The 13,512-nt window shown below is 41.5% G+C and overlaps 1 protein-coding gene across 1 annotated transcript in view; it reads left to right on the top strand.

Annotated features, from left to right (window-relative positions):
• The first annotated feature begins 3 nt into the window (after window positions 1-3).
• The window catches only part of LOC146495747 (uncharacterized), a 38,285-nt gene continuing 24,776 nt past the window's right edge, over window positions 4-13,512 (top strand). Inside the window, exons 1-44 of the mRNA XM_085144252.1 lie at window positions 4-17; window positions 225-392; window positions 609-808; window positions 907-1,019; window positions 1,165-1,271; window positions 1,384-1,560; window positions 1,806-2,014; window positions 2,112-2,206; window positions 2,314-2,339; window positions 2,507-2,528; window positions 2,622-2,649; window positions 2,758-2,842; window positions 2,963-3,109; window positions 3,197-3,408; window positions 3,496-3,599; window positions 3,689-3,807; window positions 3,910-4,077; window positions 4,294-4,493; window positions 4,592-4,704; window positions 4,851-4,957; window positions 5,165-5,332; window positions 6,580-6,779; window positions 6,878-6,990; window positions 7,137-7,243; window positions 7,451-7,618; window positions 7,835-8,034; window positions 8,133-8,245; window positions 8,391-8,497; window positions 8,610-8,786; window positions 9,032-9,240; window positions 9,338-9,432; window positions 9,540-9,565; window positions 9,733-9,754; window positions 9,848-9,875; window positions 9,984-10,068; window positions 10,189-10,335; window positions 10,423-10,634; window positions 10,722-10,825; window positions 10,915-11,033; window positions 11,136-11,303; window positions 11,520-11,719; window positions 11,818-11,930; window positions 12,076-12,182; window positions 12,390-12,557. Coding sequence (XP_085000378.1) covers window positions 645-808; window positions 907-1,019; window positions 1,165-1,271; window positions 1,384-1,560; window positions 1,806-2,014; window positions 2,112-2,206; window positions 2,314-2,339; window positions 2,507-2,528; window positions 2,622-2,649; window positions 2,758-2,842; window positions 2,963-3,109; window positions 3,197-3,408; window positions 3,496-3,599; window positions 3,689-3,807; window positions 3,910-4,077; window positions 4,294-4,493; window positions 4,592-4,704; window positions 4,851-4,957; window positions 5,165-5,332; window positions 6,580-6,779; window positions 6,878-6,990; window positions 7,137-7,243; window positions 7,451-7,618; window positions 7,835-8,034; window positions 8,133-8,245; window positions 8,391-8,497; window positions 8,610-8,786; window positions 9,032-9,240; window positions 9,338-9,432; window positions 9,540-9,565; window positions 9,733-9,754; window positions 9,848-9,875; window positions 9,984-10,068; window positions 10,189-10,335; window positions 10,423-10,634; window positions 10,722-10,825; window positions 10,915-11,033; window positions 11,136-11,303; window positions 11,520-11,719; window positions 11,818-11,930; window positions 12,076-12,182; window positions 12,390-12,557 — 5,352 coding nt within the window. The 5' untranslated portion in view covers window positions 4-17; window positions 225-392; window positions 609-644. The remainder of the gene's footprint in view (window positions 18-224; window positions 393-608; window positions 809-906; window positions 1,020-1,164; window positions 1,272-1,383; window positions 1,561-1,805; window positions 2,015-2,111; window positions 2,207-2,313; window positions 2,340-2,506; window positions 2,529-2,621; window positions 2,650-2,757; window positions 2,843-2,962; window positions 3,110-3,196; window positions 3,409-3,495; window positions 3,600-3,688; window positions 3,808-3,909; window positions 4,078-4,293; window positions 4,494-4,591; window positions 4,705-4,850; window positions 4,958-5,164; window positions 5,333-6,579; window positions 6,780-6,877; window positions 6,991-7,136; window positions 7,244-7,450; window positions 7,619-7,834; window positions 8,035-8,132; window positions 8,246-8,390; window positions 8,498-8,609; window positions 8,787-9,031; window positions 9,241-9,337; window positions 9,433-9,539; window positions 9,566-9,732; window positions 9,755-9,847; window positions 9,876-9,983; window positions 10,069-10,188; window positions 10,336-10,422; window positions 10,635-10,721; window positions 10,826-10,914; window positions 11,034-11,135; window positions 11,304-11,519; window positions 11,720-11,817; window positions 11,931-12,075; window positions 12,183-12,389; window positions 12,558-13,512) is intronic.

Here is a 13,512-nt window from a genome sequence, read left to right as displayed (position 1 = left end):
ACTTCAACATCTCTACGGTAAGCCCTACATTGCACTTCTAGTCCTTCCTTAAGAGCAGGAAAACAAAATTGTAGACTTAAGAAGACAAATACAGGAGTTTATATTGCCATATCAAAAATACAAGCAAATCATAGAGAACACTTTCTTTGGTTGCAAACTGTAATCCTTTACCCACAGCATTGGTCATTACTACTGTCTGATATTATGTTGATTCCCTGTTGTAGGCTGGATTGTTGTCAACGCTCAATCCCTCTGAGGTGGCACAGCTGCTACTGAGCTCTGGAGCCTCAAATGACACAGATTTTATTGATCTTGTGTTTGAACAACTTGAAGAGGGCAATGTTCTAAAAAATGTGGATGAATTCCTGACACAGCTGACAGCCAATGAACAGGTAGGCTAGCCTCCTAAAAGGGTGAAGGAGGACAATGCGGATATTTGATTCCAGAAGTAAACACAGAATAAGACATCGGTCTCAACTGCTACATCCATTGTTGGCTATTGTATCTTAGAAAACAAATGGTTACAGCCTTTGTGGCATGTTGTATGGGTGTACTTCCAACATGCAATCTCACCTTTGCTTATGTCTTTTTCCACTTTAATATGACAGACCCCACATTTCCAGCCTGTTGTGAGAGATCGGGTCATGAATGCGACCTTCATCATCATCAGTTCACATTTCTCCACTTTCACGACAAACGACTATGAACTTTGGTTCCATGTGAAACTGATTCCTATCCTTGCCAGTTTTACTCCAGAAATGCTCATAAACACAACCACAAACATCAGCTGCACAAACTACCAAGTCATGTGAGTAGCTTTCTTGGAGCAATCAAGATTTTGTTGCAAATGAAAATGACAATAGTGACAATGAACAGCATGAGAACGTTTTCTTTCAACTGTTGCAGTGTGAGTGGGTTGGCTTTAGTTATCCAGGAGATGCCACTGTACAGACGAGAAGAGATCACACATGGTCTGTTGGGCTACCTAAGAAATGCTGAAAATGCCATCAATGAGCCAGGTAGGGCAGACATAGGGTGCATTATGTGCTTTCCAGTGTGAAATGTCTTGAAAAGCACTCAGACAAAAAACTTAAATTCTTTCATCTCTACCAGTCACAAACCTTGCTAAATTGAGCACATCCTAACTTTGTCTGCATGCCTTAGCTTGCAGGCAACAAAATGAGAGTGATGCCCAATGGGTTAAAGAAAATCTGGGTCCATTCGTCCAATATGCATCATACTCTGACCTCAAAGACTTCAACATCTCCACGGTAAGCTTTACTCTTATTACTCTTCCTGTCTTTCTTGAGAATAGCAAAGCAAAATTCTGGAAATTATACAAAAGACATGCATTTCATGAATTCTACTTTTTTGTATCCATAGCTGGCAGTTCTGGACGTTCTTTCACCATCGCAGAAGGCTGATCTAATCCTAGATCCAAACAGTGGTGCTTTAAACGATGCACATGTTGTAAGGGAGGTGTTGACAAGCTTGACAGAGACCAGTGATTATGAGCAGCTCAACCAATTCTTCCAGGCTTTTGCAAACATCAACGAGCAGGTGAATTCTCATTGGTAACCTTACCTCAGCGCAAACATCAACAAATGTTAACGGTGTTCTTTCATAAACCTGCTCAAGTGTTTAACTCAAAATGATCCATTTCTGATATGCTTCATGCCTTGAGGCATTCCTGCTGTACAGAAGTACAAAGATTTAGTTTAGATAAGCTCCCCCTCATCTCCGCATTTCCACAAAGACTTCAGAACTTCCTCTCTGACCTTATTATGATCCCCTTCTCTTTTCAGAGAAATGTCACCCTCATCCAAAATCCAGATGTGCGAGACACCATTTTGAACCTGACCTTGACAGCCCTTGCTCCTCAGCTTAAAGACTTTCAGCCAGAAGACTATCAACAGTGGTTCCAGGTTTATTTGGTTCCTGTGATGGCGAGCATCCTTCCTAGCAGCTTGCGGGTGATCCCCAGTAACATCACCTGTGAATCCTACCAGGCTGTGTAAGATATTTCTGATATCCACAGTTAGACATTTGGGTGTGCACAATGCCAAGCTGAGGCTCCTGACAAGTCACAATGAATTCTTTTCTTCCTTTAGAGACGATGGTCTTGCGCAGAGTTTGGCAGCATTGCCACTGGACCTTTCACAGGGCGTGAGATCAAGCAAGCAGTACCTCCAGGACACATTCCCACGTATGTGGCAAATAGGCTTTCCTGACTAAACTTTTCTCAAGAGCCCAGTATCAGCACTGTAATGACTACTCCATTGATTTATTTCCTTTCTTTTTCTTCTCAAACAGGCTGCGCAGTTCCAGCTTCCTTTGTGGTAAGATTCGTTTTTTGGGGGGTGGGTGGATGGATGTCTTACATGGGTTATCCAATATTTGATCCAGGTTTGGCACACTAATTGGGCCAACTGTGACAAAGTCAAGGTATTTACACTTGAAGAAGATGTTTCCACTATACTAACAATCATATTTTCTTTGTCTTCAGTGCAAGGTTACCCCAGTTCATGGTAAGTCTGTCTAGAAGTACACATTTCAACTCTAAGGATATAAATGCATTCTGAAGGACTATTATCTGACACACAACCATTCTCTTTTCACAGTGAATCTCATTTGTAATGGAGTTGACGGGTGGGTGAAATGCCGTTTTGTTCAATGTTGATTCTGTCTAGGTAAAATTCGTTAACACAGTGTAATTAAGGGGACATTGGATTTCAATTTATTGTGTTTTTTCCACAGTTCAAAACCTGAGCAAATCCTGTCAGCTGGCAATTCCTCGGAAGCCCTGTGCAATTTCACCATCACAGAACATGCCTGTTCCTCTGTAAGATTCCTTTTTAAACTCCAAAAACAGAACATGGATTTTGCCACATTATGGTCCTGAGACAAATCTCCATGAGCTCTGACAAAATGGCTGTATTCTTTGTCAATTTTCTTTTTCAAGGCTCCCCATCTCACATCCAGCAACTTGGTCACACTGCTGAACTGCACACTGAAAAGCCAAAATATATACCCAGTAGAAGTCTGGAAGCTTTTCTTCCAAAAAGCCTCTGCTGTACTGGACCAGGCCCTTGAGACATTTGCTAACATGGTAAGTACAAAATCACATTTTCACAATATTGCCGTTTCCCTGCGTGAAGTTTGGGTCCAGCTACAATTATTTTTCTGCCAATTCAAGGCCGGCAACAACACCTACCCGACCTCGTCAAATGTGCTCGAGGCTCTTGGAGAAGTGAGAATTGACAATTTCAGCCAGGCACAACTACAGAGTGAGGAGTTCATTACCAGCTGGTTCAAGACAAAGATCCGTCCATTTCTGGCCGTTCCATCTTTCAACTTCCTATTTTGCCTTAGCTCCAAAAACTTCAGCTGCCAGACATACCAGACTGTGTAAGTAAATATGAGACATATTGCTCTATTCTGCAAACTTGCAGTTGACTAGAAGTTTAGATGTTGAAAGCTTTCTCTCAAATGTAGCATTCAGGCATTTGGAAGCCAAAAGGCATCCATGGACAGAGACACACAGCAAGCAGTCTTCACTCACTTCATCAAACCGTTCTTGTCAAGAAATGACTCAACAGGTAAAAAGAGAAACTCAAGCTCACTTTGGTTTTTCCATGACAACATGTGGTATATTACCCTGTCAATAACTTTCTTGCTTTTTCTGCAGATCCTGGCTGTGTCTCATCTATCACGGGGAGCCAAGCGTGGCTAAAGGCAAACCTTGGCGACTTCTCTGATTTTGCAACTGTGCAGGACTTGGAAGCCTTCAATCCTAATTTGTCCGCTGTGAGTGCCAACTGCAGATGTACATCTTCCTGTAAACGGAATTCTTTTACCCAGAACATTTCCATGACTGCTGTCTGATATTATGCTGGTTCTCTTTTGTAGGCTGAATTGTTGTCAGTCCTCAGTCCTTCTCAGGTGGCACAGCTGGTACTGAGTTTGGGAGCCTCCAATAACACAGATTTGATTGATCGTGTGTTTGAGCGACTGCAAGACGGTAACGCTCTACAAAATGTGGATGGATTCCTCACACAACTGGAAGCCAATGGACAGGTATGCTAGGCTTCTAAAAGGGTGATTGAGGAAAATCCTGGTGCTTTGTTCCAGCAGGATAAGACAGAATAAGACATTTGCTAAACCGCTACACAAGTCTTCAAGGAGTCTATCATAGAAAAGAACTGATTGCAGCCTTTGTGGCATGTTGTATGAGTACATTTGCAACATGCAGTCTCTGTATTGCTTAGCTTCTTTTCCACCTCAATTTCACAGATGCCAATTTTCCAGCCTGTTGTGAGAGATCGGATCATGAATGCGACCTTCATCGTCATCAGTCCACATTTCTCCACTTTCACGACAAACGACTATGAACTTTGGTTCCATGTGAAACTGATTCCTATCCTTGCCAGTTTTACTCCAGAAATGCTCATAAACACAACCACAAACATCAGCTGCATGAACTACCAAGTCATGTGAGTAGCTTTCTTGGAGCAATCAAGATTTTGTTGCAAATGAAAATGACAATAGTGACAAAGAACAGCATGAGAACGTTTTCTTTCAACTGTTGCAGTGTGAGTGGGTTGGCTTTAGTTATCCAGGAAATGCCACTGTACAGACGACAAGAGATCACACATGGTCTGCTGGGCTACCTAAGAAATGCTGAAAATGCCATCAATGAGCCAGGTAGGGCAGACATAGGGTGCGTTATGTGCTTTCCAGTGTGAAATGTCTTGAAAAGCACTCAGGCAAAAAACTTAAATTCTTTCATGTCTACCAGTCACAAACCTTGCTAAATTGAACACATCCTAACTTTTGTTTGCATGCCTTAGCTTGCAGGCAACAAAATGAGAGTGATGCCCAATGGGTTAAAGCAAATCTGGGTCCATTCGTCCAATATACAGCATACTCTGACCTCAAAGACTTCAACATCTCTACGGTAAGTCCTACATTGCACTTCTAGTCCTTCCTTAAGAGCAGGAAAACAAAATTGTAGACTTAAGAAGACAAACACAGGAGTTTATTTTGCCATATCAAAAATACAAGCAAATCATAGAGAACACTTTCTTTGGTTGCAAACTGTAATCCTTTACCCACAGCATTGGTCATTACTACTGTCTGATATTATGTTGATTCCCTGTTGTAGGCTGGATTGTTGTCAACGCTCAATCCCTCTGAGGTGGCACAGCTGCTACTGAGCTCTGGAGCCTCAAATGACACAGATTTTATTGATCTTGTGTTTGAACAACTTGAAGAGGGCAACGCTCTAAAAAATGTGGATGAATTCCTGACACAGCTGACAACCAATGAACAGGTAGGCTAGCCTCCTAAAAGGGTGAAGGAGGACAATGCGGATATTTGATTCCAGAAGTAAACACAGAATAAGACATCGGCCTCAACCGCTACATCCATTGTTGGCTATTGTATCTTAGAAAACAAATGGTTACAGCTAGGGATGCAACCATACCAATTTTTTCAAACCGATACGATACCGATACTTGGATCTGAGTACTTGCCGATACAGAGTACAAAAACCGATACTTCTACCACACACACACACACACATGCAATGAATTGGAAGGCAGGTTTTATTTTATTCTCTGCCAATAGTAAATAATATCTTAATAAAGATGACCACAAAAAAATTTCAAGTGAAAAATAAGCACTTCTGTTAAATTATTGCAGAGTCTCCAGATTGTAATTTAACAAAATATCACTGAACTATTGGCACTGTCTCGAGCTTTTGGAATAATAAATAAACACTTCTGTTTGGAATAAAATAAATACAAATTAGGTTTGAGAATAAAATAAACTTTTAAATTGTTGCAGAGTGTCCATATTGTAAACAAACAAACAAAATAACGAAAGTAATTGGCATTGACGAACGAACTCCTCATCAGTCCACCGTGCCGTTAAACCGAGGACTGACATCGCGCACACACTGCTTGTCTTTACCTCTTTAGAAGTTTTGGCACCATTATCTCCCTGATGTGTGGGCGGCTGGGAATTTCATATCGCAGCTCGAGTATGCTGAGAAGAATCCTATGTTTTCCACGACTGGCATTGGCTGGTCATCCAGAGCGATAAAATGAGTCAGAGCCTTTGTTATTGTAACTGCCCTGTGGATTTTCTCTTGACAGTTTTCATCGCTTTTCCAAAACCTGAGTTAAAGTTGACTGTTCCGGTCCACACTGCTGACATTTTGTTTAGCCTAGCTACATCAGACTCCAGTTTCTCTTTTTTATCTGGAGCTGCCAGTCTGACTCGTCTAACCCTGTGCCTTTTTAGCACGGGACGTCCCCCTAGTGGCCAATCTAAAAAACTACAAAAAAAATGACAAGCCACCCTCTGATTAATGAAATAAGTTAGTATCGGTTCATGGTATCGGTTAACTTTTACGAGTATGAGTACACACACATTTTACAGTATCGGCCCCGATACCCGATACCAGTATAGGTATCGGTACATCCCTAGTTACAGCCTTTGTACCATGTTGTATGGGTGTACGTCCGACATGCAATCTCACCTTTGCTTATGTCTTTTTCCACTTTAATATGACAGACCCCAAATTTCCAGCCTGTTGTGAGAGATCGGGTCATGAATGCGACCTTCATCATCATCAGTCCAAATTTCTCCACTTTCACGACAAACGACTATGAACTTTGGTTCCATGTGAAACTGATTCCTATCCTTGCCAGTTTTACTCCAGAAATGCTCATAAACACAACCACAAACATCAGCTGCACAAACTATCAAGTCATGTGAGTAGCTTTCTTGGAGCAATCAAGATTTTGTTGCAAATGAAAATGACAATAGTGACAATGAACAGCATGAGAACGTTTTCTTTCAACTGTTGCAGTGTGAGTGGGTTGGCTTTAGTTATCCAGGAGATGCCACTGTACAGACGGCAAGAGATCACACATGGTCTGCTGGGCTACCTAAGAAATGCTGAAAATGCCATCAATGAGCCAGGTAGGGCAGACATAGGGTGCGTTATGTGCTTTCCAGTGTGAAATGTTATGAAAAGCACTCAGACAAAAAACTTAAATTCTTTCATGTCTACCAGTCACAAACCTTGCTAAATTGAGCACATCCTAACTTTTGTTTGCATGCCTTAGCTTGCAGGCAACAAAATGAGAGTGATGCCCAATGGGTTAAAGCAAATCTGGGTCCATTCGTCCAATATACAGCGTACTCTGACCTAGAAGACTTCAACATCTCTACGGTAAGCCCTACATTGCACTTCTAGTCCTTCCTTAAGAGCAGGAAAACAAAATTGTAGACTTAAGAAGACAAATACAGGAGTTTATATTGCCATATCAAAAATACAAGCAAATCATAGAGAACACTTTCTTTGGTTGCAAACTGTAATCCTTTACCCACAGCATTGGTCATTACTACTGTCTGATATTATGTTGATTCCCTGTTGTAGGCTGGATTGTTGTCAACGCTCAATCCCTCTGAGGTGGCACAGCTGCTACTGAGCTCTGGAGCCTCAAATGACACAGATTTTATTGATCTTGTGTTTGAACAACTTGAAGAGGGCAATGTTCTAAAAAATGTGGATGAATTCCTGACACAGCTGACAGCCAATGAACAGGTAGGCTAGCCTCCTAAAAGGGTGAAGGAGGACAATGCGGATATTTGATTCCAGAAGTAAACACAGAATAAGACATCGGTCTCAACTGCTAAATCCATTGTTGGCTATTGTATCTTAGAAAACAAATGGTTACAGCCTTTGTGGCATGTTGTATGGGTGTACTTCCAACATGCAATCTCACCTTTGCTTATGTCTTTTTCCACTTTAATATGACAGACCCCACATTTCCAGCCTGTTGTGAGAGATCGGGTCATGAATGCGACCTTCATCATCATCAGTTCACATTTCTCCACTTTCACGACAAACGACTATGAACTTTGGTTCCATGTGAAACTGATTCCTATCCTTGCCAGTTTTACTCCAGAAATGCTCATAAACACAACCACAAACATCAGCTGTACAAACTATCAAGTCATGTGAGTAGCTTTCTTGGAGCAATCAAGATTTTGTTGCAAATGAAAATGACTAAAGTGACAATGAACAGCATGAGAACGTTTTCTTTCAACTGTTGCAGTGTGAGTGGGTTGGCTTTAGTTATCCAGGAGATGCCACTGTACAGACGACAAGAGATCACACATGGTCTGCTGGGCTACCTAAGAAATGCTGAAAATGCCATCAATGAGCCAGGTAGGGCAGACATAGGGTGCATTATGTGCTTTCCAGTGTGAAATGTCTTGAAAAGCACTCAGACAAAAAACTTAAATTCTTTCATCTCTACCAGTCACAAACCTTGCTAAATTGAGCACATCCTAACTTTGTCTGCATGCCTTAGCTTGCAGGCAACAAAATGAGAGTGATGCCCAATGGGTTAAAGAAAATCTGGGTCCATTCGTCCAATATGCATCATACTCTGACCTCAAAGACTTCAACATCTCTACGGTAAGCTTTACTCTTATTACTCTTCCTGTCTTTCTTGAGAATAGCAAAGCAAAATTCTGGAAATTATACAAAAGACATGCATTTCATGAATTCTACTTTTTTGTATCCATAGCTGGCAGTTCTGGACGTTCTTTCACCATCGCAGAAGGCTGATCTAATCCTAGATCCAAACAGTGGTGCTTTAAACGATGCACATGTTGTAAGGGAGGTGTTGACAAGCTTGACAGAGACCAGTGATTATGAGCAGCTCAACCAATTCTTCCAGGCTTTTGCAAACATCAACGAGCAGGTGAATTCTCATTGGTAACCTTACCTCAGCGCAAACATCAACAAATGTTAACAGTGTTCTTTCATAAACCTGCTCAAGTGTTTAACTCAAAATGATCCATTTCTGATATGCTTCATGCCTTGAGGCATTCCTGCTGTACAGAAGTACAAAGATTTAGTTTAGATAAGCTCCCCCTCATCTCCGCATTTCCACAAAGACTTCAGAACTTCCTCTCTGACCTTATTATGATCCCCTTCTCTTTTCAGAGAAATGTCACCCTCATCCAAAATCCAGATGTGCGAGACACCATTTTGAACCTGACCTTGACAGCCCTTGCTCCTCAGCTTAAAGACTTTCAGCCAGAAGACTATCAACAGTGGTTCCAGGTTTATTTGGTTCCTGTGATGGCGAGCATCCTTCCTAGCAGCTTGCGGGTGATCCCCAGTAACATCACCTGTGAATCCTACCAGGCTGTGTAAGATATTTCTGATATCCACAGTTAGACATTTGGGTGTGCACAATGCCAAGCTGAGGCTCCTGACAAGTCACAATGAATTCTTTTCTTCCTTTAGAGACGATGGTCTTGCGCAGAGTTTGGCAGCATTGCCACTGGACCTTTCACAGGGCGTGAGATCAAGCAAGCAGTACCTCCAGGACACATTCCCACGTATGTGGCAAATAGGATTTCCTGACTAAACTTTTCTCAAGAGCCCAGTATCAGCACTGTAATGACTACTCCATTGATTTATTTCCTTTCTTTTTCTTCTCAAACAGGCTGCGCAGTTCCAGTTTCCTTTGTGGTAAGATTAGTTTTTTGGGGGGTGGGTGGGTGGATGTCTTACATGGGTTATCCAATATTTGATCCAGGTTTGGCACACTAATTGGGCCAACTGTGACAAAGTCAAGGTATTTACACTTGAAGAAGATGTTTCCACTATACTAACAATCATATTTTCTTTGTCTTCAGTGCAAGGTTACCCCAGTTCATGGTAAGTCTGTCTAGAAGTACACATTTCAACTCTAAGGATATAAATGCATTCTGAAGGACTATTATCTGACACACAACCATTCTCTTTTCACAGTGAATCTCATTTGTAATGGAGTTGACGGGTGGGTGAAATGCCGTTTTGTTCAATGTTGATTCTGTCTAGGTAAAATTCGTTAACACAGTGTAATTAAGGGGACACTGGATTTCAATTTATTGTGTTTGTTCCACAGTTCAAAACTTGAGCAAATCCTGTCAGCTGACAATTCCTCGGAAGCCCTGTGCAATTTCACCATCACAGAACATGCCTGTTCCTCTGTAAGATTCCTTTTTAAACTCCAAAAACAGAACATGGATTTTGCCACATTATGGTCCTGAGACAAATCTCCATGAGCTCTGACAAAACGGCTGTATTCTTTGTCAATTTTCTTTTTCAAGGCTCCCCATCTCACATCCAGCAACTTGGTCACACTGCTGAACTGCACACTGAAAAGCCAAAACATATACCCAGTAGAAGTCTGGAAGCTTTTCTTCCAAAAAGCCTCTGCTGTACTGGACCAGGCCCTTGAGACATTTGCTAACATGGTAAGTATAAAATCACATTTTCACAATATTGCCGTTTCCCTGCGTGAAGTTTGGGTCCAGCTACAATTATTTTTCTGCCAATTCAAGGCCGGCAACAACACCTACCCGACCTCGTCAAATGTGCTCGAGGCTCTTGGAGAAGTGAGAATTGACAATTTCAGCCAGGCACAACTACAGAGTGAGGAGTTCATTACCAGCTGGTTCAAGACAAAGATCCGTCCATTTCTGGCCGTTCCATCTTTCAACTTCCTATTTTGCCTTAGCTCCAAAAACTTCAGCTGCCAGACATACCAGACTGTGTAAGTAAATATGAGACATATTGCTCTATTCTGCAAACTTGCAGTTGACTAGAAGTTTAGATGTTGAAAGCTTTCTCTCAAATGTAGCATTCAGGCATTTGGAAGCCAAAAGGCATCCATGGACAGAGACACACAGCAAGCAGTCTTCACTCACTTCATCAAACCGTTCTTGTCAAGAAATGACTCAACAGGTAAAAAGAGAAACTCAAGCTCACTTTGGTTTTTCCATGACAACATGTGGTATATTACCCTGTCAATAACTTTCTTGCTTTTTCTGCAGATCCTGGCTGTGTCTCATCTATCACGGGGAGCCAAGCGTGGCTAAAGGCAAACCTTGGCGACTTCTCTGATTTTGCAACTGTGCAGGACTTGGAAGCCTTCAATCCTAATTTGTCCGCTGTGAGTGCCAACTGCAGATGTACATCTTCCTGTAAACGGAATTCTTTTACCCAGAACATTTCCATGACTGCTGTCTGATATTATGCTGGTTCTCTTTTGTAGGCTGAATTGTTGTCAGTCCTCAGTCCTTCTCAGGTGGCACAGCTGGTACTGAGTTTGGGAGCCTCCAATAACACAGATTTGATTGATCGTGTGTTTGAGCGACTGCAAGAGGGTAACGCTCTACAAAATGTGGATGGATTCCTCACACAACTGGAAGCCAATGGACAGGTATGCTAGGCTTCTAAAAGGGTGATTGAGGAAAATCCTGGTGCTTTGTTCCAGCAGCATAAGACAGAATAAGACATTTGCTAAACCGCTACACAAGTCTTCAAGGAGTCTATCATAGAAAAGAACTGATTGCAGACTTTGTGGCATGTTGTATGAGTACATTTGCAACATGCAGTCTCTGTATTGCTTAGCTTCTTTTCCACCTCAATTTCACAGATGCCAATTTTCCAGCCTGTTGTGAGAGATCGGATCATGAATGCGACCTTCATCGTCATCAGTCCACATTTCTCCACTTTCACGACAAACGACTATGAACTTTGGTTCCATGTGAAACTGATTCCTATCCTTGCCAGTTTTACTCCAGAAATGCTCATAAACACAACCACAAACATCAGCTGCATGAACTACCAAGTCATGTGAGTAGCTTTCTTGGAGCAATCAAGATTTTGTTGCAAATGAAAATGACAATAGTGACAAAGAACAGCATGAGAACGTTTTCTTTCAACTGTTGCAGTGTGAGTGGGTTGGCTTTAGTTATCCAGGAGATGCCACTGTACAGACGACAAGAGATCACACATGGTCTGCTGGGCTACCTAAGAAATGCTGAAAATGCCATCAATGAGCCAGGTAGGGCAGACATAGGGTGCGTTATGTGCTTTCCAGTGTGAAATGTCTTGAAAAGCACTCAGGCAAAAACTTAAATTCTTTCATGTCTACCAGTCACAAACCTTGCTAAATTGAACACATCCTAACTTTTGTTTGCATGCCTTAGCTTGCAGGCAACAAAATGAGAGTGATGCCCAATGGGTTAAAGCAAATCTGGGTCCATTCGTCCAATATACAGCATACTCTGACCTCAAAGACTTCAACATCTCTACGGTAAGCCCTACATTGCACTTCTAGTCCTTCCTTAAGAGCAGGAAAACAAAATTGTAGACTTAAGAAGACAAACACAGGAGTTTATTTTGCCATATCAAAAATACAAGCAAATCATAGAGAACACTTTCTTTGGTTGCAAACTATAATCCTTTACCCACAGCATTGGTCATTACTACTGTCTGATATTATGTTGATTCCCTGTTGTAGGCTGGATTGTTGTCAACGCTCAATCCCTCTGAGGTGGCACAGCTGCTACTGAGCTCTGGAGCCTCAAATGACACAGATTTTATTGATCTTGTGTTTGAACAACTTGAAGAGGGCAACGCTCTAAAAAATGTGGATGAATTCCTGACACAGCTGACAACCAATGAACAGGTAGGCTAGCCTCCTAAAAGGGTGAAGGAGGACAATGCGGATATTTGATTCCAGAAGTAAACACAGAATAAGACATCGGCCTCAACTGCTACATCCATTGTTGGCTATTGTATCTTAGAAAACAAATGGTTACAGCTAGGGATGCAACGATACCAATTTTTTCAAACCGATACGATACCGATACTTGGATCTGAGTACTTGCCGATACAGAGTACAAAAACCGATACTTCTACCACACACACACACACACACGCAATGAATTGGAAGGCAGGTTTTATTTTATTCTCTGCCAATAGTAAATAATATCTTAATAAAGATGACCACAAAAAAATTTCAAGTGAAAAATAAGCACTTCTGTTAAATTATTGCAGAGTCTTCAGATTGTAATTTAACAAAATATCACTGAACTATTGGCACTGTCTCGAGCTTTTGGAATAATAAATAAACACTTCTGTTTGGAATAAAATAAATACAAATTAGGTTTGAGAATAAAATAAACTTTTAAATTGTTGCAGAGTGTCCATATTGTAAACAAACAAACAAAATAACGAAAGTAATTGGCATTGACGAACGAACTCCTCATCAGTCCACCGTGCCGTTAAACCGAGGACTGACATTGCGCACACACTGCTTGTCTTTACCTCTTTAGAAGTTTTGGCACCATTATCTCCCTGATGTGTGGGCGGCTGGGAATTTCATATCGCAGCTCGAGTATGCTGAGAAGAATCCTATGTTTTCCACGACTGGCATTGGCTGGTCATCCAGAGCGATAAAATGAGTCAGAGCCTTTGTTATTGTAACTGCCCGTGGATTTTCTCTTGACAGTTTTCATCGCTTTTCCAAAACCTGAGTTAAAGTTGACTGTTCCGGTCCACACTGCTGACATTTTGTTTAGCCTAGCTACATCAGACTCCAGTTTCTCTTTTTTATCTGGAGCTGCCAGTCTGACTCGTCT

Source organism: Neolamprologus multifasciatus, chromosome 19 (assembly GCF_963576455.1).
Source record: "Neolamprologus multifasciatus chromosome 19, fNeoMul1.2, whole genome shotgun sequence".
NCBI classification, from domain to species: domain Eukaryota; kingdom Metazoa; phylum Chordata; class Actinopteri; order Cichliformes; family Cichlidae; genus Neolamprologus; species Neolamprologus multifasciatus.
Note: the sequence above shows the minus strand (reverse complement) of the source record. Positions and strands in the feature narration are given on the sequence as shown.